General features: G+C 45.1%; 1 protein-coding gene across 7 annotated transcripts in view; it reads right to left on the minus strand.

Annotated features, from left to right (window-relative positions):
- Positions 1–27044, minus strand: part of FGFR1 (fibroblast growth factor receptor 1) — a 134816-nt gene that overhangs the window by 34392 nt on the left and 73380 nt on the right. For all 7 annotated transcript variants that reach the window (XM_029603940.1, XM_029603944.1, XM_029603939.1 and 4 more), the window contains 2 exons: positions 23784–23956; positions 6642–6765 (listed from right to left, as the gene is read on the minus strand). In XM_029603940.1, the coding sequence (XP_029459800.1) occupies positions 6642–6765; positions 23784–23956 (297 nt within the window). The remainder of the gene's footprint in view (positions 1–6641; positions 6766–23783; positions 23957–27044) is intronic.

The following is a 27044-nucleotide window of genomic DNA, read 5'->3' on the forward strand; positions in this document are numbered from 1 at the left end:
TTTTATATACCAACATTCAGGACGATAGTCCCATCATGCTGGTTCACAAGAAACAGGGGTGCAATAATAATAAAACTTTACAATTTGAACAATAGTGCAGAAAAGCAGTTACATATAACAAGGAAATCAATAACTTGGAGTGAGAAGGAAAATGAAGATCAGATAATTATATATAAGTATAGATAGCATTGAATAAATAACATTTATTAACGTTATTACTAGCGAAGCGTGTTGATTGATGGGAGATTAAATAATGTTGGAGTTAGGAAATGCCTGCGTGAACAGCCACGTCTTGAGTTTTTTCTTGAATGTTGAGATGCTGGGTTCCATTCTAAGATCCGGGGGAATGGAGTTCCATAAAGTTGGACCGGCTGTGGAGAATGCCCGATCTCTAAGCGTGATGTGTCTGGTAGTTTTGGCTGGAGGTACTTGAAGTGAACCTTTGTAAGCATCTCTTATTTATTTATTTATTTATTTAAATTTCTTATATACCGGCATTCGCGATGGGAGTCGCATCATGCCGGTTTACAAATAACAAGGTGTGACAACAGAATAAATACTTAATAGCTTAAAAACATTAACATGTGATAGAAGAATAAGGTAGCAGTTACAATAAAACAGGGATAAAATGCAACTTGGAATGAAGAGAAGGCAAAAGAGAGATTAACACTGAGATAACAAAAGAATGACCAAGGTAAATAAAACCAAGGTAAATAAAATCTCTTGTCGGTCTTGTAGAGTGGTGTAATCGTAGGGGGATATGGAGATCGATTGGAGCTAATTGATGGATGTTTTTGAAAATGGTGAGAATGGCCTTGTAGATTATTCTGAAGTGTATGGGCAGCCAATGAAGGTCCATCAGGATAGGGGTTATGTGTTCTCTTCTCCTGGTGTTAGTGAGTATTCGGGCGGAGGCATTTTGGACCATTTGCAATGGTTTGGTGTGTGATGAGGGGAGACCTAGCATGATGGTGTTACAATAGTCCAGCTTTGCGAAAATGATTGATTGTAGAATCGTTCTAAAGTCATGTGTGTGGAAGAGAGGTCTTATTCTTTTCAGCACTTGGAGCTTATAAAAGTTAAAGTGAGGGGCCTCCACTGGTTGAGCCAGTGTGGTTTTCATGTGCCACATCCAAGCTGGAATAACTCTGAGCAAGCTGCCACGGGCACGGACCATCAAGATGGAGGCGAATCCCATCAGAGACAAAAAAGAAAGAAATGCACCAGGTAAAGCCAAACAGAGCAAGAACAAATTCTGCCAACAAAGCTTCAACAGCTTCGTTCCTGATAGGACAAAGTAGGGATCAGGGCACTCCAGTCCCTACATAGGAAAAAGATGGGAGTCCCAAAGAAATATGAAGGGAGCTCCAAACAAAGTTTTCCTTTCTTTTTAATCCCTCTCTAGGGAAAAAAAAAAATCAACAAAACTCTTCCTGAGGTAAATCTCTCAGGGCTGGCCATTTCCCCTGCCAAAAGAAAACCTTTCCTCTTTCTAAAACAAGCTTATCCGCCTTAGACTGCTGAGCATACTTTCTATAATACAAAGCTTCATTACTCTCGCCAACCCCTCTCCTCTCTTCTCCCCCCCCCCCAAATCCTGTTTTTCCACACAATCATCCTTATTAAGCTTCAATTGCTTCCTGTCCTGAAAGCCGCTTGAGGCCTACCCAGGCAGCTAAGGCAAGATTCACTGGAGAGGAAGTCCGATACAGGCCCCGGCCACAGCTTTGTGCTCCAAACGGAGAGGCAAGAAAACCCGCAGCAACAACCAGAGCTGTGGGCTTATTCCCACAGAGAACAAACGGGAGCCCAGCGCGGGCAGTGCTTCAAGTCACCGGGGTATTACAGCCGCAATAACCATCCGTGACAAGGACCCGCAACCGGAGTAGGAGGCAACAAATACTCAGCAACTCTCATCTGCTTCTGCTTGGTCTAAGAACCGAGTTAATTTTCATAAGTTGAGTTATCCTGCAAACCAGACTCGACGGAGACTCCCAAAATTAAATTTGGGAATTCCTGATTGATCAGACTGATCAGAATATGAACTGGTTTATAGGTCTGTTGGTCTCTCCTTTAGTCTTCACTTCTTTTTTCAAGTAAAAAAAAAAAAAAAGAAAGTATGTGCCTTTTGTAACAATGTCCTTCCATGGATCTGCTTCTCAGACTGCACAGTCCCTTTCCCCTCCCTGCAAACCTTGATAAGGATCAGCAGACAGCAGTGAATCATTTACTGAAAGAGATAAGCTCCAATAGGTAGGAGAGCTAATCTTTTTTTTTTTTTTTTAAAGAAATGAACTAAAAACCAGAACGGGGCAGACGTGAACTGTGCCAATTTTCATTTCATTAAATAGGTAACTTACCTAAAAAACCCTCAAAAGCCCCAGACACACATTCTAATGACCCTGTTACTTTCACATTCTTTGGAAATAACTTTCATCCCCGTCTGCTGAGGATGCCCTATTATTTTTACCCTGCTGCTGATCTTTCCTTATTTTAAACAGGGTTATCAACTAGCCCTGCCTCACCCTGCGTTTTGCATCTCTGGACTTGTGGTTCCAGTTTTTTTCTAAGAAGTGAAGGCACGGCTGATAAAGACAAGCAGTAAACAGGAGTTTGACAGGGTAAGGCAGCAGGCCCAAGAGCCAGGGCCGCACTCTTCTCTGATGGATGCTAGCCCAAGCCATTGCACTTGATTTATTATACAGTGCTGAAATTAAGCACTAAGGTCTGTCTCTCCGGGAGGCAGAGTAGGTGCTGAATGAAAATAGTGCAGGAATTTGTACTGAGGGGTAAGGTGGGGGTGGCAGTTTAAATACAATCGCAGCTAGGGTAGCCATCAAGGCATCTTGCCTCGCTCAGTGCTGCATAGACCCATCTGTGGTCTGTGAAAAAAAAAAAAAAGAAAAGATTTACTGTAATTTTCTTCCAGCCCTTTCAACCAGTGTCTGCGCCAGCTGTCTTCCCTCAGCAAGAGCCCCAGATCTACCTGGCTCAGATGTAAGAGGTTGCAATCACGTGGCACGCCGACATTCCAGGAATTTCAGCATGGCTGACCCAGGCATTCTGCACCTACCTTCCTTCTAGGCCACAGCGCATGCTTTTGCCAATTGTCAGGCTCCGTTTTGCAGGCCTGTTCTTGCACACCCAGAAACTAAACCAGAAGGGTATGTGGCATACCTCTAGCTGAGTCTTCAAAACAGTCCCCTTTCTGTGTCTATGCTGAAATATTTAGCAGAAACATAATCGCATGTGTAACTTGAGCAAATAGATTAAAAAACAGTAAAATGCGGATCGCTTAACACCAAGCTAGCAGCCGCAGGGTTTACCATTATTCAGTTTTAAATGACAGTAAGCTTGGAGACATCTTGTCTTCAAACTACAATGGTAAACTAAAAGTAGTCCTTGTTAAAATGAGATGCACAGGATTCATTCTAACAAACACAGCAACCAGAAGAAGTACCTGCAAAAACACAGCAGAGGGCTAGTGATATTCAGGTGATCCAGGGGATTAACTTATTGTAAGTTAAACCTCTAAGAACTGTATGCACAGCGTTCATCCACTTTCAAGTTATTTTACTGTTACATTTCCCCATTTGGCAAAAAGAGGATAAAACAGAGTTGCTTACCTGTAACAAGTGTTCTCCGAGGACAGCAGGATGTTAGTCCTCACACATGGGTGACATCATCAGATGGAGCCCCGATGCAGAAAACTTATGTCAAAGTTTCTAGAACTCTTACTAGGCAAAAGCTAGTGCATCCCCATGCCTGGCACCGTGCGTAGACAGGGACTGGTGCTGATGCTCAGCCTGGTCTTTCCCTGGTGCCGAGGTCGAAGACGACAAACCTGGCATCCTCAGCTCAGAGAAGCTCAATAACGGTCGGTCTCAGACACCCATATCCACCAGCAACATTGACAGAACAGAGGTTCTTTGATGCTGATGCAGGTGATGCCGATGGCTCGGACTTCCTCGACCTAAAGAGCTGATCCTTCTTGTTGAGTCAAAGCCGATGTCCCTTCGGGGTCATCTGGGTGCACAAGCAGCAATCCCGGACATCATGCGATGCACCCAGGCAGAGGAGGAACAACTCATGTGGATCAGTAATTGACATGGCCCTTGGGCACTGCGGGCATTGGCGGAAACTGGACATGGCCATGAGGGGGCGAAACAAAAGGGACGTAAGTTGAAAGCGATGGCGGTGGGTATCGATGGCTGGTGGGCACTGAGGCACTGCCACCATAGGGGGAAATCAACCGTGATAGGAAACTTACCTGAAACACTGAAAACCCTGTCTGGGGACACTACAGGAAGGCACTGAGAGGGACCTGGCGATGGAGCAAAGAGAAAACCGCGAAAAAACGCAAAGAAAAAAGTTTTCCACAAGGCAAAAAGCCAAAGTGAGCTCAATCACACCGCAAGACTTACAGCTCCGCGGGAAAAAAAAAAATAAACTGAAGGAGGGACCCCACATGGACGCATGGTATAGGGCATGCTCAGTGTGCCTAGTCAAAGTTCTAGAAACTTTGATATAAGTTTTCCGCATCGGGGCTCCATCTGATGATGTCACCCATGTGTAAGGACGACTATCCTGCTTGTCCTCGGAGAAAAAAATGTTTCAGCCTTGTCCCCCTGCAGAAATTGGTCTTCATACACTATTTTCATTCAGAACTTCCACCATCCTCTCTACAAACTCAACCAAAGGCATCAGCTCTGTTCTGCTTTCCGGATGAAATGTTAGGAAAAGCTGGACAATCCCTTGACAGTACTTTTACAACTGTCCATACTAACCCGCCTCTCTCCAGCAGGCAGATTTGCTAAATAGCATGGCTAACAAAATCATCCTACTAACCTCTAAAGAAATGGCTGAGTCCCATGAATATGGAACTACCTTTCTGGTCAGGTGCCCTATTCAAAATTTACCCTCAAGTGTTTGGAAAGAGCATTCCATTCTGTCTTAATTAGCAGTTACTGGGCAAAATGCAGAATCAGAGTCCAGCCTACAATGGCCTGTAGAATTCTGCCCTGATGATCAATCAGGATTCACACAAGTAACAACTGAATCCTAGCAAGATAAATTGGTAGGCAGCAGGCACAGAGAGGACTTGCCCTCACCGGAGATGCCCTTACCTGGTGACAGCTTCTTGAGCTGGTTCTACTCAAAAGTTCCCTACGACCCTGAGGTGTAGCATGGCTTGAAATAACACTTCCCAATAATCATTACCAGCAAAAAAAAAAAAATATATATTCTAACCGAGGCCTTGCAGAGACCATGGATCTGTCATTCCAACATTCAAGTGGAATCCCACAACGTACAAAGGCAAACTGGCACCATTCTTATTTTGTTTACTCAAACTGAAGAAACCGCCAGCCAAGTGAGGGATTATTTCCTATTGGAATATCCGCAAGTAAACTAACCTCTGAAAGAGAGATCAGACTTATCTAAAGCACAAACAGCCATGAATTCAGGGTCTGAGAAAAACAGGACAGGTGAAATTCCTGTCGAGAAACTGGGGGAGGGGGAGAGTGAGCAAACATGCCTAACCCTTCAGGGGAGTTATAAGGTCAAGGAAGCTTAGTGAAGCCCCAGTTGCTACACAAAGACCCTTCTGGTGTGGGGCGTTTGCATTAAGAAGTCCTTTGTTTCAAGCTCTGGCTTGTTTAATGTAATCAAATGAAATCCCAGTTTTTAAGGGTTGATTTGCTGATGTTCAGAGGAGCTCCACATTCGGAAACACACAGCCAGGTCTAATGAGAACAGAACTAAAGTGATCGTGTTTTAAAATCTCTCTCTTTATTCCCTCAGCTAATAAAGGTTTGCACTTATTTGAAAACTCTGCATTTTGAAGAGCAGAAATGCTACAGTATAGCAGGGAGAATGTCTGTGAGGCAGAGAAGGAGCAACATGACTGGGGAACTGAAGGAAGGGGATAAATCATTTTGCTTTGGGACTTTACATGTCACAGGAGGTGAATCAGAAAGCTATTCTGACTTGACCTCAAGCTTCATAGATAAGGCAGAGCACACCCTCTCCCAGTCACCATTCTGACAAACCAGTAAGACCAAAAATAACAGTGATGAATGCTAGTATGTGGCAGGGAGCGCTGACGTCCACATATAAAAAGTACACGCAGGCTTCAGTCCGAATTTTTAAAAGCAGGCTTACACGCACAAACTCTGAAAATTAGGCGGCGTTTGCGGAATACTGTACTTCCGAAAATCTAAAGTATGCACTTAAATGGTTTCCCCCTTCCCAACTCCATCCCCAGAATGCCTTTTTATGTTTCATGCATGTAAATGCTTTGGAAAAATCAGGCCCACGGTGAACAGGAAAATGTGAGGCAAATAGGCTGGGCTAGGAAGCGAAGCAGAGGGTAGGAAAGGTGATGGGGAAGGAGAGGTGTGCAACAGCATAGGTACAGCTTGGATACCGACCCACGTGAGGGGGGGGGGGGGAGGAGGCTGCAGAGACAACCAAACTCTCTTCTGCCTTCCTTAAGATGTCAATATATGGGGAGTCAAACAGAAGCTGTGAGTTTTGGAGCTAATCAGGAGCGAGAAAGGGAAGGTGGCCGAGACTGGAATCTGCCCTTGAATGCCGCTAACTCCCCCACTACCTTTCCACCCAGCCCTTAATATCCTTACCAATGACATCCAGCTGGTAGGTATGGTTGATGCTCCCATACTTGTTTTCCACGAGGCAGGTATAGTTCCCCTTATCAGAGGGCACCACAGAGTCCATAATGATGCTCCAGGTTTGATCTCTGACCTTTGGAAGTAAAAGAAAAAGAAAAGGCTGTTTAAATTCTCTTGCTTATATTTTCAGTCAGGTTTTAATAATTCTGAAGTTAACAGGAAGCACTGAGTACCCATTAGGAGATGCCATGATAGATAATTTTAGATACATTTTAACCTCAGATTACTAACCCCTCCCTCTCCCCCCCCCCCCCCCAAGCCTTGTGATCCAAGCAAACTTTTGTCTGGTGAGCTTTGCCCTTGTGCTGTGAGGCACAATAATCTCTCTCCACTGATATCTGACAGGCTCTATGGCCATCTCCTTTTGCCTCCTCTAGAGCAGCTGTTTTTCACCCACTGTTAATCCCTGGGCTTTGCTTCCACTTGGCCTGGATGCAACAGTTTCCTCCCTCAAGATCCATAATCTAAATCCCTGGGCAGGACAGCAGACTGCGGAGCACGTCTACTCTGCTCACACCAAAGAAAGACAAGCTTGAGATGCTCCCCATTGCTAAAATGTAAAGCTAGAACTGTGGGTAGCAGTCTAAGGAGGAAAGCATTAGAGCACAATTTAGGAGGAGAAGTTCAGGGTTCAAGGCTCTTCTCTTTGCCCCCCCCTGAATATCTGACCTTGGGACAGTCATCATCTCCCGTGCCTGGAGGACTTACGTGAACCAAAATGTATTTGTTTTGTCCTGGCCTTCTTTGGTCACCACAATTAAAACAAAAGGAGCAGGAGAAAAGCAAAGCTTGCTTACTTGGAGACAGCAGGATGAATTAGCCATTACACATGGGAGACATCTTCTGATGGCGTCAAAACAGACCCATCTCTCAAAAGCTCAGTAAACCTTTACTGAGCACGTGCAGGAGTTCTTGTGCGCATGCACTATCCTGTGAGCCCCCTCAGTCTCTTCCAGAGCTTAAGCCATGGAGGTGGCTGGATATTAAGAATGGCTATCTTACTGTCTACACAGAAACTTGTTCGCAGGTAAGAAAATCTCCTTTTCCCCCATCTACAAGCAGATATGAATTAGCCATTATGCACGGGGAAGTCCAAAGCTAAAGGTTGTTTAGTGGGAGCATCTACTTAACACAACCTGACCCCAGGAAGTGGAGTGTGAACTACTGGAAAGCAGGCTGCGCACTTTGGGCATGTTGCCCGGATAAATAATATTATGTACAGAAGGTGTGCACAGACAACCAAGTGGCAGCTTTGCAAACGTCTTCAATTGAAGTGGCCCTGAGATGAGCTACTGAAGCCTTCATGGCTCTTGATTGATGAGCTTTGACAACATTTGTAATGTATAGGCTAGCCAGCACATTACAGTGCATGATACAGTCTGCTAGCCAGTTGGACAGTTTGTTTGGCCACTGCCACTCCCAATCTATTGGGATGAAAGGATACAAACAGTTGAGAAGCTCGATAATGAGACTGAGTCTCTCTCACATAATATGTTAGGACTCTCTTAGTCCAAGGATTGAAGAGCCCTTTTCTCCTGTCTGCGTGTGGTTTCAGGAAGAAATTAGGCAGCACAATAGCTTGGTTAATGTGGAGTGCAGGCACAACTTTTGGAAGGAACTTAGGGTGAGTATGCAGAACCACCCTGTTTAAAAAAAAAAAATAATTGTAAGTATGGTGAGGAGACCAGAGATTGCAATTCACTTGCTCTTTCAGCTGAAATGACAGCTACGATGTCCACAGACTTGAGGGGTTCAGCGAAGGATTCACAATTTGAGCCAGTAATATGTTGAGCCCCTTAGCACTGGAGGTTTACTGACTGGAGGCCTGGAAGGACCACAATCCTTTCCTGAATCTGGATATCAAAGGGTGAAGAGAAATCAGTCTCTTCCATCTGCTGAGGACACATCACAATAGTGCTGAGATGACCTCTGAAAAGGTACTAAGGCCTAAAGATGAGAGACTAGATAGTGAAGTAAACTCCTTGGTTCACAGGAGAAGGGATCCAGACAGCTGGTCTCACACCAAGTTGAGAACCTCTTCCACCTGAAATTATAGGCCCCCCTAACTGAAGATTTTCTACCCCAAATTAGCACTTCCACCACTCCCTTTGGAAGGAACAAAGTGGAGACTACTATGCATGCAACATTCATGCCACGAGGGCCAGAGATATTACATTTTGGATGGCACACCTTGTGTGATGAGGGTCGGAGATATCCCCAGTGGGATTGGAGACTGCACTGACAGATGGACGAGATATGGAAATCACATTTGCTGTAGTCAGGTTGGTGCAATGAACATTCTGGTCACAGTCCTGGTGATCAGAGGGATCGGAGATTATACATAAAGCAGATTAATGTTCCAGTTTAGAAAAAAAGCACTGGGAGCCAATATGTACTTGTTCAGATACTTAGATCAAATCTTTTCAACCTTTTTATGGCCTTCTGAGGCAAACGGATCAATTACCAGCAGTCCATTACCTGCTATTAATTAAGTTGACTTAGAAAACAGCCACTGCTATTACTAGCAATGGTAACATGGAAGAGACTTAGTTTTTGGGTACTTGCTAGGTTCTTATGGCCTGGATTGGCCACTGTTGGAAACAGGATGCTGGGCTTGATAAACCCTTGGTCTGACCCAGTATGGCATGTTCTAATGTTCCGAAGGACGGCTCATTTGGATATAATAGTCTGCTTAGGCCAGGAGGCGGCAACTCCTGTCCTGGAATACCGCAAACTGGTCTAATTTTTAGGACATCCACAATGAATGTCCATGAGAGAGATCTGCATACACTGCACGGCTTAAAATTCTCTTTTCCAGCAGGAGATGAAAGCCCTCAGAGTGTAATGATTGGCTCACAGTTCCAGCAGGATGATCTGCAGATGACTCTCCACTGGGTCCACAAACATTCTGTCTGTGTAGCTCTGGTATGAGTCCCCACCCCTTGGAAGAGGTGTTGATAGACAGAGTCACCTGATATGGTGGGACATGTAGCGAGAGCCCCACTCTCAGAACTTCTGGATTCATCCACTACTGAAGTGATGCCCTCATTGCGAGGATCACAGAGATTTGGTGGGATAAAGGCTGATAGACTTGATCCCATTAGTTTAAATGGCCCCACTGAAGGCCTCATGTGTAAATGAGTCATAGGAACTATACACACTGCAGCAGCCATATGCCTGAATAGGACCAAGATCAATATTACTGACGTTCGACCTGCTGAAGAACAGACCTTGAGGCCACTCAGCAGTTGCAGTTCTTTTGGTCGGAATGAACATTTTCTCCTGAAGAGAATCAATCCACGCTCAAGAAACAATCTGCTGAACCAGAACCAGGCTCGACTTGGCAAAATTAACTAGAAACCCTAGGGACTGGAGCAATGTTCCCTCTAATTTCTGAGGGGCCATGCACACATAAATATATTTTTTTTGCAACTTTTTATAAGCTGAATCCAAATTTGTGTGCCATGAGCCAAGTGTGCCTGAGCAAGTATAATGCAAATAGTATTGGGATTTTGAGGAGCTGAATGGTCAAAAGTGTACTCTAGAAGCCCTGACAAGGATGGGTCCATCACCAACAATTGTCCAGGTATGGGAACATGCAGACTTTCTGCCGAAGCTGCACTGCCACAGCTGTACTGCCACCACCACCAGGCATTTTGTGAATACCCTCAGGGCCACAGATAGGCCAAAATGGAGTACTTTTATTGGTGATGCATACCCTTCACCACAAATCTTAAAAACTTCTAATGGGTGGCAAGAATGGGGATGTGCACAAAAGCATCCTTCAGATCCAGAGCATATATCCAAACTGTAGGTTGAATAAAAGGGAGAATTGTCTGGACGGAGTTCATCTTGAACCTCTCCTCAATCAGCAGTTTGTTCAGTCTTTGTAAATTCAGTATAGGCCTCAATCCTCCAGATTGCTTGGGAATTAAATACTAGGAACAGAACTCCTGGCCACATTCCTCAGAAAGTACAGGATGTTCGCCTTCTGCAGAAGGAAAGACTCCACTTCCAACTGTATTTGGGCAGAGTGAGATGTGTCTCAATTGAAGACCAAGATCCACCAGGGCAGAGGAGGGAAAGAGATGTGTAGTCCTTGGTGATCAAGTGCCACTCTGGTAGGAAGGATGGGACCCTTCTCCCTACCAGTGGAAAGCTGCGGGGGGGGGGGGGGGGGGGGGGGGGGGGGGGGCAGGGCTCAGAGCTGTCTACAACTGGCACACAGTATGGCTGATGCATTTCTCTCCGATGCCCGGGAACAGGAAGCTATTGCTCCTGTAGAGAGGACAGGGCTAGGTGATGCTAAGAAGAGAGGGACATTTTTGGAAGAATCAACTCTTGTAAGGAAAAGCAGATTTGCATACTTGTAACAGGTGTTCTCTGAGGACAACAGAATGTCAGACTTCACACTTGGGTGATATCCTCCGATGGAGCCCGGCAGTTGTGGTCTGTATATTACTTAGAAGTTGATCACGATTATGAACGATAAATTGCCTAGTTTTGAAGATATGTGGCTACCATATTCACAGTGGTGAGAGCTGCATTATTAATGTGCTGTGCTGAGTGTATTGCTCTCATTTTTCTTTTCATTTTATGGACATTTTCTTATATCATTATTGTCCAAAGTTTTTATTTTGTGGATGCTATGCCTCTTTTACTCATGTGATACTGGAGGATGGGGGGTTAGGAGGGCGGGAAAGGGTTAGATGGGATATTATGGTTACTGCAAAGATGTTGTGATTTCATGTTGATTGCTTACAGATATTTTAATAAAAATTAAATTAAAAAAAAAAAAAGAAGTCATCTAAGGAGAGGCAGGCAAGTTTTGTGAGAACTGAAATCCTGCTGCCCTTGGAGAACACCTGTCAAAGGTAAGCAACTCTGCTTTCTCCGAGGACAGGCAGGATTGGCAGTCCTCATGAGTTGGGAATCCCTAGTTACAGACTGCTCCAAATGAAAAACGGGGACAACAGCTACCAAATCTCAGTGAGCACAACAAATTATTTTTGTTGGCAACAAGCCTTTTTTCCACTTTATATCTTATCTATAAGGGATAGCCTGGAACAAAAACAGCAGGCCCTAGGAGAGAGTGGAATTGGGTTCTATACCTCATATATGTATTTTATGTAATTATTTGATTTATATTCTGCCTTTCAGCCACTTCAAAGAAGATTATATTTAGGTACTGGCCAAACCTGCTGTCTTGCTGGGAGTTGGTGTCCAAACAGAGTGAGATGTGAATGTATAGAGAGAACACAACATTGCAGCCTTGCAGATCTCCTCAATGGAGGCCAATCTTAGGTGAGCCACTGACGCTGCCATGACTCAGACAGAGTGAGTCTTGACATGGCTCATCAGGTTCAGTCTCATCTGGCCATAACAGAAGGAGATGCAATCTGTTAACCAACCATTGAAAGTCTATTTGGCAACAGCAATCCCTGGTTTGTTAGTGACAAAAACAACCAAAAACCAGGTGGACTTTCTATAGTCTTCTGCCTGCTTCAAGTAAAAGGCCAAGACTTTCTTGCAGTCTAAACTGTGCAGTGCTTGTTCACCTTGGCAGACATGTGGCCTAGGAAAAATGCTGAAAGAATGAAATTCTGATACAATCTTAGGTAGAAACTTAGGATGGGTGCACAGAATCAGTCTATTGTGATGAAACTTAATATATGGTGGATAGGTTACTAGAGCCTGGAGCTTACTGACTCTGCATGCTAAAGTGACTGCACCAAAAATACAATCTTCCAGGTCAGGTACTTCAAGTCACAGGAATGCAGTGGTTCAAAAGGAGCTTTTATTATTGGGATAGAATCACACTGAGGTCCCAAGAACCGGCTGGAGGTCTGATGGGAGACTTCAAATGAAGTAGGCTCCATATAAACTGGATAACCAAAGGTGCTTCAGAGACGGGTCTACCTTCCACATGCTGACGATAGCCACGAGTGGCACTAAATTAAACTCTTATTGAGTCGGTTTTGAGACCTGATTTGGATAAATGTAGAAGGTAATCAAGCAGTTTTTGTGAGGAATAAGAGAAAGGATCTAGAGCTCTTTGCTCAAACCACAAAGCAAACTTACTCCATTTTCCACAGGACTTTCTTCTAGTAGAATCCTTTCTTGAAGCTAAAAAATAAAAAAAAAAAAATAAAAACCCCCCAAACTTTGGACACATCCTCTGACAGGTCAAGAGTCTGCAAAGTTGGCTCCTCAACATCCAGTCAGTAAGCCCCAGGGACCTGATGATGGGGTGGTGTAACCTGCAATGATGAGATATGAGGAAAACCCCAGCCTGATTGGTTCCCTCATGGCCATCTCCCTGATGAGTGGTCCCCAAATCTATCTCAGCCAAAATGAGGCTATGATTATCATGCTCCTCCTTGTAGTCTAGTGGTACTGGAGGTTACACGTTTAGTAGACCCTTGTCCCAGCTGAGGGAAAAGGAATATGAGCTAGTTTTTCCTGTGCCCGTTTCCTGGCACAGAAAAGTGAAACCTTCCGGTTCACAAACAGATCACTGTGGAAGTGCCTCACTCATGGAATACCTGGTTTGGTACTCTCTAGACCAGGGACTATTCATGGGGCTCCAGGGACCAACTCAATCTGTCCGCAAGGATATTCTCCATCCATGCTAGATACATGGGTCTGAGAACCATCTCTTGAGAGTGGCCCAGTCCCACAACTGGACAGTCTCCTGACACAGGAGGTATGATCCTGTGCCTCTCTGCTTGACAATGCAGCACATCGTAACTTGGTTGTCCATTTGGATCAAGTCCTACTTTGTTTGCTAGCTGATCTCTGAAAGCCTTTAGAGCATTCCGGATCGCCCTTAGCTCCAAAGACCAAAGACCCTGGATGCAGAGTCCCTCCACCTCAGCTCCACGCCTCCAGGTTGGATGCATCCTTGGTAAGGGCAATTTTATATACCCCTATCAGATTGCAATTGTTCCACCACCAGGACAGAGAAACTGTGAGCGGTTGTGTGACATGGATGCTGTTGTGCAGATCCTGAGTGGCCTGTAGCCACTGTGCTTTGAGGGTTTATTGGGCTCTCCTCATGTGATGATGTGCCAAGTGAATGACAAACAGTTGAACTGTAAGACCCAACATGCTCAACATATGCCATGCTGATGTCTGCTGACTCATCTGGATACTTTCCACTGCAGATATCAAGATTATAGCCCTTTGTTGCAGAAAACAAAGAAGGAAGGCTCTTACCTGAGTTGGGCCTATCAGAGCTCCTATAAACTCCAATTGAGATAAGCTCAAGTAGGACTTAGGATAGTTGATGACAATACCTAGCAACTCCAATACCCATAAGATCTTGTGCTTCAATTCTGTGGCATCCACCTGTGATGTTTTCTTGATCAGCCAATTGTCCAGATAACAATACACATGCAACCTCAGTTTGTGCAGGTGCATCACCACCACCGCAAGAAGTTTGATGAAGACATGTGAGTTGATGTCAGGCCAAAAGGTAGCACGCGATACTGGAGGAGGCGATCTCCCACAATAAATCTGATATGATTCCTATGTCGGTGTAAACATCCTTGAAATCGAGTGAAGAAAGGGAATTAAGATGTCCAGAGAAACCAACTTGAATTTTTCGTTTTTTTTAAAAATGTCTTCTAGGATGGATGGAGTTCCCCTGTTTCTTTCGAAATCAGGTAGATTCCCTGCTCTCTTTCCGCTGGTGGAACGGGTTCGACCACATTGGTCTCCAAGGGGGAGGCAAGCTCCTTTTGAAGCAATTCCTGATGTAGTGAGTGACCTCCAATTTGAATCTGGGGGCCACTTTGGCAGAAAACCCAATGGATTTAATTTGTACCCTCTCTTTATGATGCTTTGTATTTATTTATTCCAATTATTTATTTAAAAGTTTTATAGCCCACTTATAACGAACCAGTCCAAAGTTACACTGGGCTAACTGTTTATGTAAAACCTCAGCCTGCCTCCAACAAGAAGGTGCACATGTACAGATACTGGAATGCAGGCTATACTCTCTGTGATCCAGGTAAAACCCCGTCCCAGGTGTTGATTGGAATGATGGCCATGGCTTAGGGGCCTGCTGCTGCTGCTTCAGATGGGCACACGGAGCCTGCTGTGCACAGAAATGAGGGGGTGAAGGATAGCATCTCCAAGGCTAGAAAAAGTGCCTCATCTACCCTATCTTGGATACCTCCTAGAAGAGGAAGGGAGGGTCTGGAGTGACTGTGGAGAGCTGCTGACGTGCTGCACAGTGTTCACATATCTGTGTCACCTTTTTCTTAACCTTATTTTCAAAGAGATTCTCTTCGGTGCATGGCATGTGTGCAAGTCTTTCCTGCACCTCAGGTCCGAAGTCTAAAGCCCGCAGCTAGGTGAGTCTGCGGGCACCAATCTCCATGGCAGAGATTGTCAATGCAGTCTTGAAAACATCAAAGGTCGAGTGGACCATGTGTTTTCTTCACACCATTCCCTTTTCAACCAGTAACTGCCGCTTTTGAGAAAGTTGCTCAGCCATCTGCTGCATCTGTTTCAATAAGTCCTGCAAGTACTGGCCCATGGAAAGCTGGTAGGAGGCTATATGGGCATTTAGCATAGATCTCTGAAATTCTAGACTCCTTCCCCCGGAGCATCAAGTATTGGGTCCTAGTCCTTTTGGCCCTCTTGTGAGTGAATTAGATCACCACAGATTGCTGTTTATTATTATTTATATTCCATCTTTCGGCACTTCATTTAGGATTATATTCAGGTACTATCACCAGAGGGCTTACAATCTAACTTTGTACCTGAGCCTATGGAGGATTAAGTGATTTGATCAAGGTTACAAGGAACAGCAATGGGATTTGAACCCTGGCTTCCTTGGTTTGCAGCTTACTGCTCTCCACTGATGTCAGTGCTTCTTTGCCATTGCTTGATGTCTAGCACAAGAGCTCCTCAGTGCCAGAGTCAAAGAGGAAGAACCTGATGCCTTCTCTGAATCAGAAAAGCCAGGCAATAGCCTGTCACTTGGGTCCCTACTGATGCCCAATGTCAAGGAAGTGGCGTGCTCTCTCGATGCCAATGCATCACCAGCCCTCGGAGCAGCTGCGTGGTCTTTTAGATGTCAATAGATCAGTCTTCTGGTGCCCAAAACACTTTCCCATCAGATCCAGCCAGGACAATCATCCCTTCAAAGTCATAGTTGCACATAGATGACACCTCCAGATGTCATACGATGCCCCCAGGTACAGGATACACGTATCATAGGGATCAGTGATAGACTAACACTGGTGCACTGAGGGCATCACTGGAAACTGCTAGACATAACTGACTGAAAAATAAGGGAGGCAAAAATCATACTTGAAGGCTACAGGAGATTGATGCCCGTTGAGCACAGCTGGTGCACTGACTTGGCACCAAGACGGCATTAAAAACTTACAAAAACGACCAAAACAAATGTTACCTAGGGAACCACAAGGAGATGAAACAAGACCCCAAAGTCCAGTGGTGAACGATGTTGCGACAAATTACCTGAGAAAGAACTGGTTTAGGAGGAGGAGTGAGGAATCGCCTCTGGTGGACTTCTCAGAAGAGAGACTTTGGAATGGATTGAAGCTCTTTAACAAGAGCTGCTGTTTCTTTAATTTTATCACAGAACAGGTTGTCCCCTATGCAGGGCACATCTGTGGATGATTTTGCATATCTTTCTCAGAGGCTGCTAGCTTGCAGACTACGAGTCTCTTGGTTCCAATGGCCATGACTGACGTTATGGCTGCAGCACTAAAATCTTCATCGACAGAATAGATCAGATGTTTCTCACATTCCTCCATTTTGGAAAGCAGAGGCTCTAACCTCCTTCTCCTGTCTTCAGGTGTTAAGGAGGCAAAGAAAATTTCCACTAGCTCTGACAATTGGGGCAACAGCACTGGAGCAGATACATCTTCCTCAGAAACTCTCAGATGGGCTTATCGTCACTTAGAACTGGTGGTAAAGGTGAAGAGCAGCTTTGGCACCACAGTTGTAATGGCTCTGAGGCATTCCTCTCCAGCTGCATCAACAATTCTCAAAGATCAGCTCTCCACTGTGTACATGGTGCTGATAACTCCTTCTGTGCCTTGGAATCTCCAGTTGAACTTGAACCTATATGCCAAAGTGCTCTGCTCCACAGATGGTGCCTTGGAGTGTGTGCTCTGCATTAATGACAGACAAAACCCTGGCTGGCCCTGTGTAGAAGAGGTGACTATGTGCCATGGGGGATCTTCTGTTCCAGAAATGAAGATGGCACCTATGCTGATGAAGCTACAGCCCTTCTTGGGGATGAGGAGGGGCCTGCGTCCACAGGGGTCTTGTGCTGGTGACACCAACCTTTTTGGTTCTGATAGGGATAGCCCTTTGCTGCTTAGGTGCCTTTCTCCACACCTCCTCCAGCACCAATAGCTTTTGCGCCATGCTCAACCCCCTGACCTGGGACGGATCTGGAGCCCAGTACCACAGAGAAAAGGGTGGGGGAAGCCTTCCTGTGTTTGCAGGAAGCCATAAGATGCTGTGCTCTGTGATGAAAGAGCAACTCTGCTGCTTGGCCTTGCATCAAAGCTTAGGGCTCTTATCTACTGGCACTTTCTGAAGGGCCTCCATCTTCCAGGCATGATGCTACTACACCCTGGGGGACAGGCACCCAGCTGTAATAGTTTGCAAGCCTTAAACCTGCTTACCATGGGCTTTCTTCACCATCAGCTGTTCTTTTTGGCTAGAAATTTTGGAGAGGTTGCCAAGACAGTGGTGAAAACATTTTAGCAACAAGGCAGAAAAACAAGAAGGCACTAGCCTTCAAGAGAGATAAATATCTGAGTGTGGCCATGATTGCGACATGTTTGTTTGGTAGCTTCGACGAAGGAAGACTGCAAGGCTCATGTGACAGCGTGCACACACAGGAGCTATCATACATGCTCTGTAAAGGGTGACTGAGTTTTTGAGAGATGGGTTCGTGTCAGCGCTGACGGATGATGCTACCTCAGATGGCACAGGATAATTTTGTGAAAATAATTAAATGTCATTTGGAAGTTTGTTTTGACCAATGATAAGTTTAGCTGTACATAAACACTGATATACCTCTAGCATGAGGTCTTTTACTCCACAGAAAATTTACTTCTGACACTTGAGTTTGTTTGCGTTGTAGTTCACATTATTTCATCTGCCTCGTTTCATTTTTGGATTTGTTCTTAATTTGACCTTGCACTTTCCTCCTGCTTCTTTCAGTGTCCATCTCAGGCAGAATCAGCCTTTATTCAGATATGGCACTATGAACCTGGTGATTCCCCCCAACACACACGGTTTCTTCCTATAGCCCCAGGCACTGCAGCAACAGTCCTTGACCAGGGGCTACAGCTCATGGCTTCCTCGCCTCTTTGCAATGGCAGTGACTCCCTCCCCTCAGGGGAGCTTTGCCTCCGCAGCATCCCTAACCAGCTCAGAGAGCAGAAGCCAGCCCGGGTCTCACATGCAGCATAGCCACTGAGCCACCAGGCCAGTTTTCTTGAATTCCTTTGCCGGTTTTCCCCTGCCCACCCCTGGTCTCAGTCAACAGTATCATTCCCACTGCATGCCTTCTTCTCTGAAAGCACAATTGTGTTTTCCACTCTCTGGGGTCTGTGCAGGGGGCTCCTGCATTCCTGGTCCCCAGGAGGAAGTCTGCTTTTGTTTAACTGTGATGACATTCCACCCTCATTAAATGGTCTCCCGGTGAGCCAGGCAGATGTATGTCTGTATATGTACAGAAGGGCACTCTCTTATTAAAATAGATGTACCAAATTTTTCTATAATTGGCAGCTGAATTAGAATAAGAGGACCTTGTCACTGCGGCTGAATGCCTTGTAATCAAGGAGAAAGTAAACACTTTATTCTGTGTAATCCACACACACTAAGTAAGGGAAAATGTAGCAACACAGAGGGGAAAACTAAGTTTCATAGTAAAATATTTTTTTTAAACCCCATAAACAAAAAAAAAAAAAAGAGAAACTCAGGGAACCCTCTCAGCACTTCTTGACAGGTCAGTGGACTGAGACTAAGCAAAGTTATCCATTAAAAGTTCTACAGAACTCAGCCAGCTCCTTTTTCCTAAGATTAGCAATCCTGAAGTACAGCATGTGAATGATTGCAGACATCACACGAGACATTTAGAAAATGAGTATTTACCAAACCCCATATATATATATATATACTTTGTGCATTTATATGTATAGCTATATATAATAATGCAATATCTACCCTAATATATGTTGCAGATGCTATGTTAATGGAATTAAAAATGTTTCAGAGTTCCAAAACCTTTTTGAGTCCAAAAGTGATTTTTCCTAAAGAAAATTGTCCCTGCCTTTAGAAAATGATACTGTTCACGTTTACTGCTTCTTGCAATTCCAGACGAGGTGTGTGCCCACTCTCCTTCCCTGGTCAAATCTAATTTGAAGATGAGGAATCATTTCAAGTCCTCCAGTCTGTGCTTTGGATCATCAAATAAATGTTTTATTTAATTGGTTCAATAAGGCAGGTGATTCATAGGCTGACACAAGAACAATGGCCAGTTAGCGTAGTGCGGTGCTTCCCCGACAGGTATTGCCATGGCGCACAGTTCTGTTGCTGTGAGGTGCTGAGAAGACAGTCCAGGTGCTGGCCTGGATCTGGTGACTTTTCCGTGGCACACCCGATTGAGTCTGAAGGCACACCGGTGTGCCATAGCAATACTGGCTGGGAACTGCACACTTTTCCTGCCTCACTCAACCCGAGACTAAGACATATTCTCAGAAAAGAGCTCCTACAGGTTTAAGAGCCACCACTATTGATGTTTGCTGCTCTGAGGTGCTGAGAGAAGAGCTCAGGTGTTGCTCTTAAATGTGCATAATGATACATTTATCTCCTTCCAGCTACAGCACAAGGCCCGGAGTGTGGTAATTAATGGGCAGCATGCAAGGGCATGGTAAGCCAGGTTCCACTTTGATTGGCACATACATTGCACATAGCATCTTCTCCCCCGCCCAGAGCTTTGTCCTTTGCGTCGTTCCAGCCTCTGCCTGAGTAAGACCACGGAGTTGAGGTCATGTGTGTTTTCCTAAAATTTAGGGGAGAGACTGGTGGGGTTTTTAGTGATTCCCTAACGCTTCTTTTGACTTTACGAGTCCTCTCCATATCTGCATTGCCTGGCACATGGAGGCTGGTGCGCTACACAACATTTTTGTTAATATAGGTGTGCCTTGGGGCTTGAAAAGGCTGGAAAACACCGGTGCAGTGTGCACTTCTGATCAAAGGCTGGGCACGACCATACTTTGCATAAGAGAAGAGGGAGGTCCTCTGTATGTTCAAGCGGGTACAAATAGGTGTCTCAACCCTCTTCCCATGCTCTCTGCAAGGTATCACAATCACTGTTCCACCACTTCCCAGCAGCCAAGCATCACATGAACGCTCCCCAACAGTCTCACCGCCCCTGGCAGTGAAGCAGGATGAGTGGTTTGCAACTGATTTCTGCTTTCACTGCTCACTTCTCCAGGCTCCTCTCTATCCTCACCCGCCTCTACTGCCCATAGAGACCCCTCTTGTATCATTCCATCTGTTTGATTTGTGAGGCCTCTGAAGCCAGAAAAATGTCTCCAGTAGTTATATAAACTATACCCAGCATATCTTACTACGTGTGCAGATAATGACCACAAGGCCCACCTCTTCTCCTCCCTTCCCACTGCAATACCTTAGACTCGGCTGGTCTCCGGCTTTACTCTCACATCTCTGCTATTACGGGAAAGAGAAATCTGGATTTTTAGCTGGCTTTTCCAAGTGATGCTCAAAGTGGTTTTCTTGACATCACTTCCCCTGGAAGACCACTCCATGCACCCAGCACGTTTTCTGAGAAGAAATTCGGAACATGCATCCCCTCCAACCTCTTCCTTCTAAGGTAGATACATAATTGGTCCTCATAGTAGAGGAAAAAAAATAACTATATTGCATCATTTAAGTTCAATATCACCATTATACATATCTAATCATAATGGAGTATATAAAGTTATATATTAACAATAAGGGCTTTGTTTTGTAAAGATTTTTGATGTAGGCACAGGAAAGAAAATGCCTTAGAAAATGGGTCATAAAGAAAGCAGTACACTGGGAAATGACTGCCGACATAATATAATATATTGTGGAATTAATGGAAACACACGTCAGCAGCACTGAAGACTGGTTCTCTCAAGCCAGACTTTGCTGCAAATTCACATTTTCAACTCTTGCAGAAGATCAAGGCTTTACAAACCTGTTCTGGTAACCCACCCCACAGTCAGTCAAGGTTTTTAATTTATCCACAATGATAAATTTGCATATATTGGGTCATCAGTATGCAAATTTATCTCATGCATATTCATTGTGGATATCCTGAAAATTCTAATGGCTGTCGGGTCACTAGGACATGTTTGGGGAGCTCTGCATCGGAATATGGCAGGAACACTGAGGAGTCACCTCTAAAGGGTATGCTTGAGCCTAACTAATAAATAGTATGTGTGAACAACTGACCTTACCAGGGCTTTTTAAATGAGGCAATCACTGTCATTACTAGTGATTCCCTCTAGGACACATTGCACAGATGTGCTCTAAAAATGACCACCCTCTTTGGTGGCCATCTACAGCATTTCTGGCTGGTCTAAAGAGCTAGTCTTTGTTCACAAGTCCCCGTGAGTCACTCATTGCCTCCAGAAATCTTTGCAAAGAGAAGCAGGATGAGAAATGAAAGAAGTTTCCAGGCCCTTCATTGTATCTATAGCTGGGCAAGCATGTATAAAGCACAAGAGCTGGGGAGAGAAACAGCACCCAACAGGGCCCTCGTCTCCAGGTGCCAATTACAGGGGTGGGGCTTGTGGAACGAGGAGAGAGCGAGAGAGAGGGGGATAAGGTGGTTAGAATTAGTTCACACAGCTCAACATGTCTGTACAGCTTTCCCATCCCTGTGCCTTAGGGTTCCAACTTGCCAGCCGAAGGAAGACTGTTCCCAGTTTGGCCAAAGCTCACATCGTTTTTCAATGAGCTCCCTTTCCTACATGTCAAAGGAGGTGGGGAGAAGGAAGGGAGGAAAGGGATGATAAAGTAGATTCCCGTTTCTTTCATAAAATCTCAAAAGATGGGCAGGTATCCTGCCCTTATTGTTAAAAAAATAAAAAAATAAAATACTTCCCAATGGATATCCCTCGTTTTCTCCTTCCACCTCTCAGCTCATTTCATGCTCCAAATAAGAGATTTCCTTCATATGATAAGCAGAAGGAAACTGGCAGCTATATTTCCAGTCTTACTGCACATGGGCAGAAGCTGCTTCTGACTGAGATGGAAACAAAAAGCAGGAAGAAACTGCCAGTCCAAATCAGAACCAAACCAAACCCACAGAAGAGCTTTGTTGGAGTGGAAGTGACAAAGCTGGAACCTAAGTTTTGTCGGAGGTTGCAGTAAGAGGAAAGGAGTGGCCTTGTAGTCCTTATCAACCTTCATGCTTCGTCACTTCCATGAGATTAAAAGGATGCTGTCCCTCTTCAGTTAGACACGGATGCTGCTAGTCTATACCTACTGCATACGTGTGCGGTATCTACTGATCAATGGTGACGCCAGGAGATCCGACTTAGGGTTCACGTAGGGTCCACATTAGCTAAGTTCTGGAGGCAGCCGGGGTTTGGGGGTCCCCTGGCTGAGGACTGTTGTGATGATAGGCCAGAGTTGGGAGGAGAGAAAAATGAGGGAGAGAAAGAGACAACACCCCCGAAATGAAAGCTCATGGTGCCGTAAGCCCAACAGAGACCAGCTCCAACTGAGCTGGAAGCACAAAGGAGCAGGAGGAAACTGCTGGGCCAAAAAAACAGAGAAGGTCTGATCAACATTCAGACTGAAGTGCTGTTCCTTCTCCTTTTAACTTGGGGGACTAAGGAGCATACACCTCCCGTAAGCACTGGTCATGATGAACAAATGGAGCCCTGGTCTGACTCAGTTTGGCAATTCTTAGGACTGCTTTTCTAAGGAGGAAGAAAGGGTCTTTAACAGGGAAACTAACCAACATGCGTCACTGGCCGTGCTGTGAGCCCAAGCTGGCACTGCTGTCACAGGCACACTTTCCCACAGAGCCCTCCAATCCCACTTCCGCTCCCTCTCCCACTGTTGTGCTGCAAGAAAACCATTTCTCCCACTACCGTATCGGCTTCTGCCCTTCACAATGCCTGCCTGCAATGCTTCAGCTCCGAGAGGGCCAGCAAACGGTCTCACAAGGCGGTCTCAGTTCTCAAACAAATAGTTTTACTGGGACAAAGAAGCAAAAACGGGAGGGGGGGGGGGGGGGGCGGAGAGCATGGAAACTAAATGTTAGAAAAATGAAAGGCCATTTCCCACTGCCAAAAGATGCCCGAATAAATCCTGCAGGCGCCTTATCACTGGGGCTGTAAAAATAGGTTTCCTTTGATTTTAAAGGAGCTTATCCTCAACTAGAGGCTTCTACCAGATTTATCCATCGTGACCAGATACTCAAAGGTTGCCCATTTGTTCCACCCACAATGTGAAGAACAGAAAATAATAAACAGCATGTAAAATAGTTTTCAGCCACATGTCCGCAGAAAAACCAAGGTCTCTCATACTGGATTTGTCATGTGCTTTTTTTCTGATGCCTAAATTCTCTGAGTGAGTGATATATCCAGTCAGAGGTGGTCTGAATTCTCTTTTTACTTCATAACTCTATTAATACACCAATGCATCAGAGACTAAATATCCATTTATCATGCAAGTTCACAGCATTTTTTGTTTGTAAAGCAGTGAGAACCTCTGCTTGCTTCTAGGTGGCAGCTCTGTGACCTCCAGCTGATTAGCTTAGTGACTAAGGACTCAATCTTCAAAAGATATCCGGGTATGTAGGTTCGCTAGACAAGACTTATCCGGCTAACTTACATGGACATTCAGCAGCACAGCTATGCTTATCTGGCCAAGTAGCATTCGGCATGTTTTGAATATCAGGGGCCTTTCTAATATTCGTGTCTTGCTGCATTGTACAAATGGCTGCTGAAGCCCGGGCTGTAGTCTCCCTGCTCACGCCGCCGCCTGTAGATCATGACCAGGCGGCTTGCACTACCATACCTTGTATCCCCCGATGCGGTGATCTGGTTTGAACTCTCTGCCATTCTTCAGCCAGCGCAGGGTTGGAGAGGGGGTCCCGCCTGCCTGGCACCTGAACTTCACAGTTTTGGCTGCAGGGACAGCATGGAGCTTCTTCTCCATCTTTCCTGGGTATGCCCAAAACGGAGCTACAGCTAACAAAACCAAAGAAGCGGAGAATGAGGACCAAACAAGAGGCTGGAAAAGAGCTTTCCCTTACGTACAGAAAAGCTCAACTGACTTGCTGGTAAATGCTGTAGGATAAACATTTTATTTAACAAAATCTATCATATTTGCCAGATTTGTTTTGGGGTTTGTGTGCAAAATACTGTGTCTATTAAATTCTTCAACAACTTACACTGGACTCAAGACATGCTGCACAGGCCACTACATTCTGCACTGTTTCCTTCTTAGATTTCATTTCCAAAGAAAGACAGAAAGTCCAGAAGAAGAATGAAACAACAGAAGGAAGGGGAGGGGGGGTGGAGCACAAGGAAGCAGGGCCTGCCCTGGGGGGGTGAAAGGAACACTCGCTACACACCTTCTGTTGGCGACAGTAAGGGCGACACTCTAGAAATGCCAAGGATTGTACCAAAACACACTGCTCATTCCCACAGCTGCACAGTTTTGCTGGTTTTACTTCCCTGATGAAAATAAGCGCCCTCTCCCCCCTCCCACAGAGACACGCTTCTCTCTTTGGCGACTGCCTTACTGGACTCTCTGCGGGTGCGTTTGCCTGTCACCTGAAGCTCCAACACAGGCTCCACCCCCCACTCCGCCCACCCTACAGAGAGCGATACTCCTGCCCCCAAGGCACAGGATACACTTTCAGCATTGCCCCACCAGCTTTTCTAAACGCACGTTCCAGAGCGGTAAAGAGAGGAGAGGGGAGGGCAAGGGAAAGAAAGGGACAGATGCATCAGTTTACTGTGTTCCTGACATGGCCCAGGGGTGCAGGTAATGATATATCCATGCAGCGACATATATTTATCATCTCCAACGGAGAGATTGTAAGATAGCAACACAGTCATTATGTAAACTGTGATATGTAATACATACAGCGCTGCTCAAAGAAAATGATAGGTGTTGCGTGATAACTAACTATAAACAGGATAACATAATTATATATAATCACACTATAAATATTTAGCTGGGTTCTACTGTGCTGCATATTACACGCCCACATAGGATGTTATACACTATAAGGGTGATATTCAGCAGGACTTGTCCGGCTAAGTAGCAGCAACTGAATATCTGGCCCCGCTGAACAGCCAACACTTATATAGTTAGCCAGTTAAGTAGCAGGTGGGGAGAGAGCAGTCTGGGGAGGAGCCGACTTAGCTGGATAAGTTATCTGGCCAATTCAGATATTCAAAGTTAGCCAGGTAAGTCTGGTTAGCCCATAGACCTGTCCTAAAGTTGGCTGATAAACTTATCCCGCTAATTTTTAGATAGCCGGATATATTTAGCAGAGTGGCTGCACCTCTGAATATATGGACAAAATTAGCGGGATAAGTTTATCCAGCTTTCTAGCCAAGCCACACAGTGGCTCAATATCTACCTCTACAGGTACATATGCAGTGCAATAATGAGATTATAGTATGACATGTAATATAAATGCATACAGCATCACAGCTGATTACCAATAAGGTACTATACTTGTGATCATGTAAAATACAGCACAGCAGTAGTTTTCTAATTATCTCTGTGCTTCCACACTGTATGATGATGAGAGATGTGCCTCACACCATAAAGAAGTACCGTGCTATCCAAAATGGCAGAGGCTAAACACACACACTTCAATTTCTCTCTTTTCCATAACTGCATTATTTTCCCTATGCTATGTTTCCTTGGGGCACCATTGTTTATCCTCAGACCTCAGACCCATGGATGAATCCCAGATCATTTCTGTGACACATATGGCAGTGTGGTAATTAACTACACGCACGTGCCTTTCAACTCCATTTCCATTTGATGCTGCACCCCTCCCCACCCGAACTGCTGGCTTCAGTACAAAAAAAGGACTCCGAAGCAGCAATAGGAAGAGTTTTCAAAGCACGATGCATTTCACCATGGGTTTCACTGACCCATTTGTGTTCTTTGGCATGTTCTGATGTTCAGTCCAGTAGTAAAGGGATGCTACATCACAGATCCTCAGCATTCCTGGTCACTACTTGCCCAAGTCAGACCAAACCCTCAGCAAAATTGGCCAAAACAATCATTCAGCTTGGAGTTTTTACATGCCCAACCCAAAGTTACCTCTGGCCTGAACTGATCTCTTAGGAGTTTTCTTCTAATGTGTGTGTGCGCGTAAGGGAATACCATACCTTGGAAACCCATTTCCTAAGGGGATATTTAGCACTGTCTGTGTAAAAATGCCAGGAATTAGTGGAAAAAAAATAATTCAACACGCAGGTCCCTGAACTCAGGGGGTCGAAATCATCCTACACATCGCCACACATCATGGCACATTCAAAGTGGTATCGTGCCAGCCGCTGGGCTTGTCCTGCTAAAGGGTCTACATGTAAATGCACTAGCATGAGAAAATAGCTCCCTCCCCTCCCTGCTTTACTGTCAAAATGAACAAGTAAGGGAGCATGACCTCCGCATGGGCAAACATTGTGCATTCAAAGTATTCATGCAGCAGCTGTTTATAGGCCCAGGCTGATGGGACTGCAGAATTAGATGCCATCCCTGCAGTTTCCATATGGGTGACACTGGCATCTCTCCTTGCCCACAAGGGTGTACATAGTTTCAGGGTAGAGAGGGAGCCTATCAACAGATTTCTTGGAATAAACAGCAGAACCTTGGCGTGAGCATTCAGCGATATCTGCTCTGTGCCTGGCTGCACAACGCACAGCCCAGGCCACTGGAATGTACTGATCAGTCACTGCAGGAAGCTTATCTTCTGCCTTTCCCTCATCAATATGGAGGTTCCTAATTGTAACATACAGTACCATAGCAATGACGGCAGAAAAAGACAAATGGTCCATCCAGTCTGCCCAGCAAGCTTCCCTAGGTAGCAACTGCCACTCCGTGCAGGCTATCCCAAGCTTTATGATAATCCATACAAATTTCAGCTAGCAACATTTTTAGCTGGGTGATGAGCTTTCTCGAAAATTCAGACAGTGCCGCTTGACGTGCGTTGCTTATGGACTTTGCCGTAGAAGCAGCCCTGTGTTTTTTCCCTTATGCCAGAGTATCAGTAGCCCAGAAGGTAGAAGTCGGGGCCCTCTTAGTTAC

The sequence above is a fragment of the Rhinatrema bivittatum genome, chromosome 5, assembly GCF_901001135.1.
Source record: "Rhinatrema bivittatum chromosome 5, aRhiBiv1.1, whole genome shotgun sequence".
NCBI classification, from domain to species: domain Eukaryota; kingdom Metazoa; phylum Chordata; class Amphibia; order Gymnophiona; family Rhinatrematidae; genus Rhinatrema; species Rhinatrema bivittatum.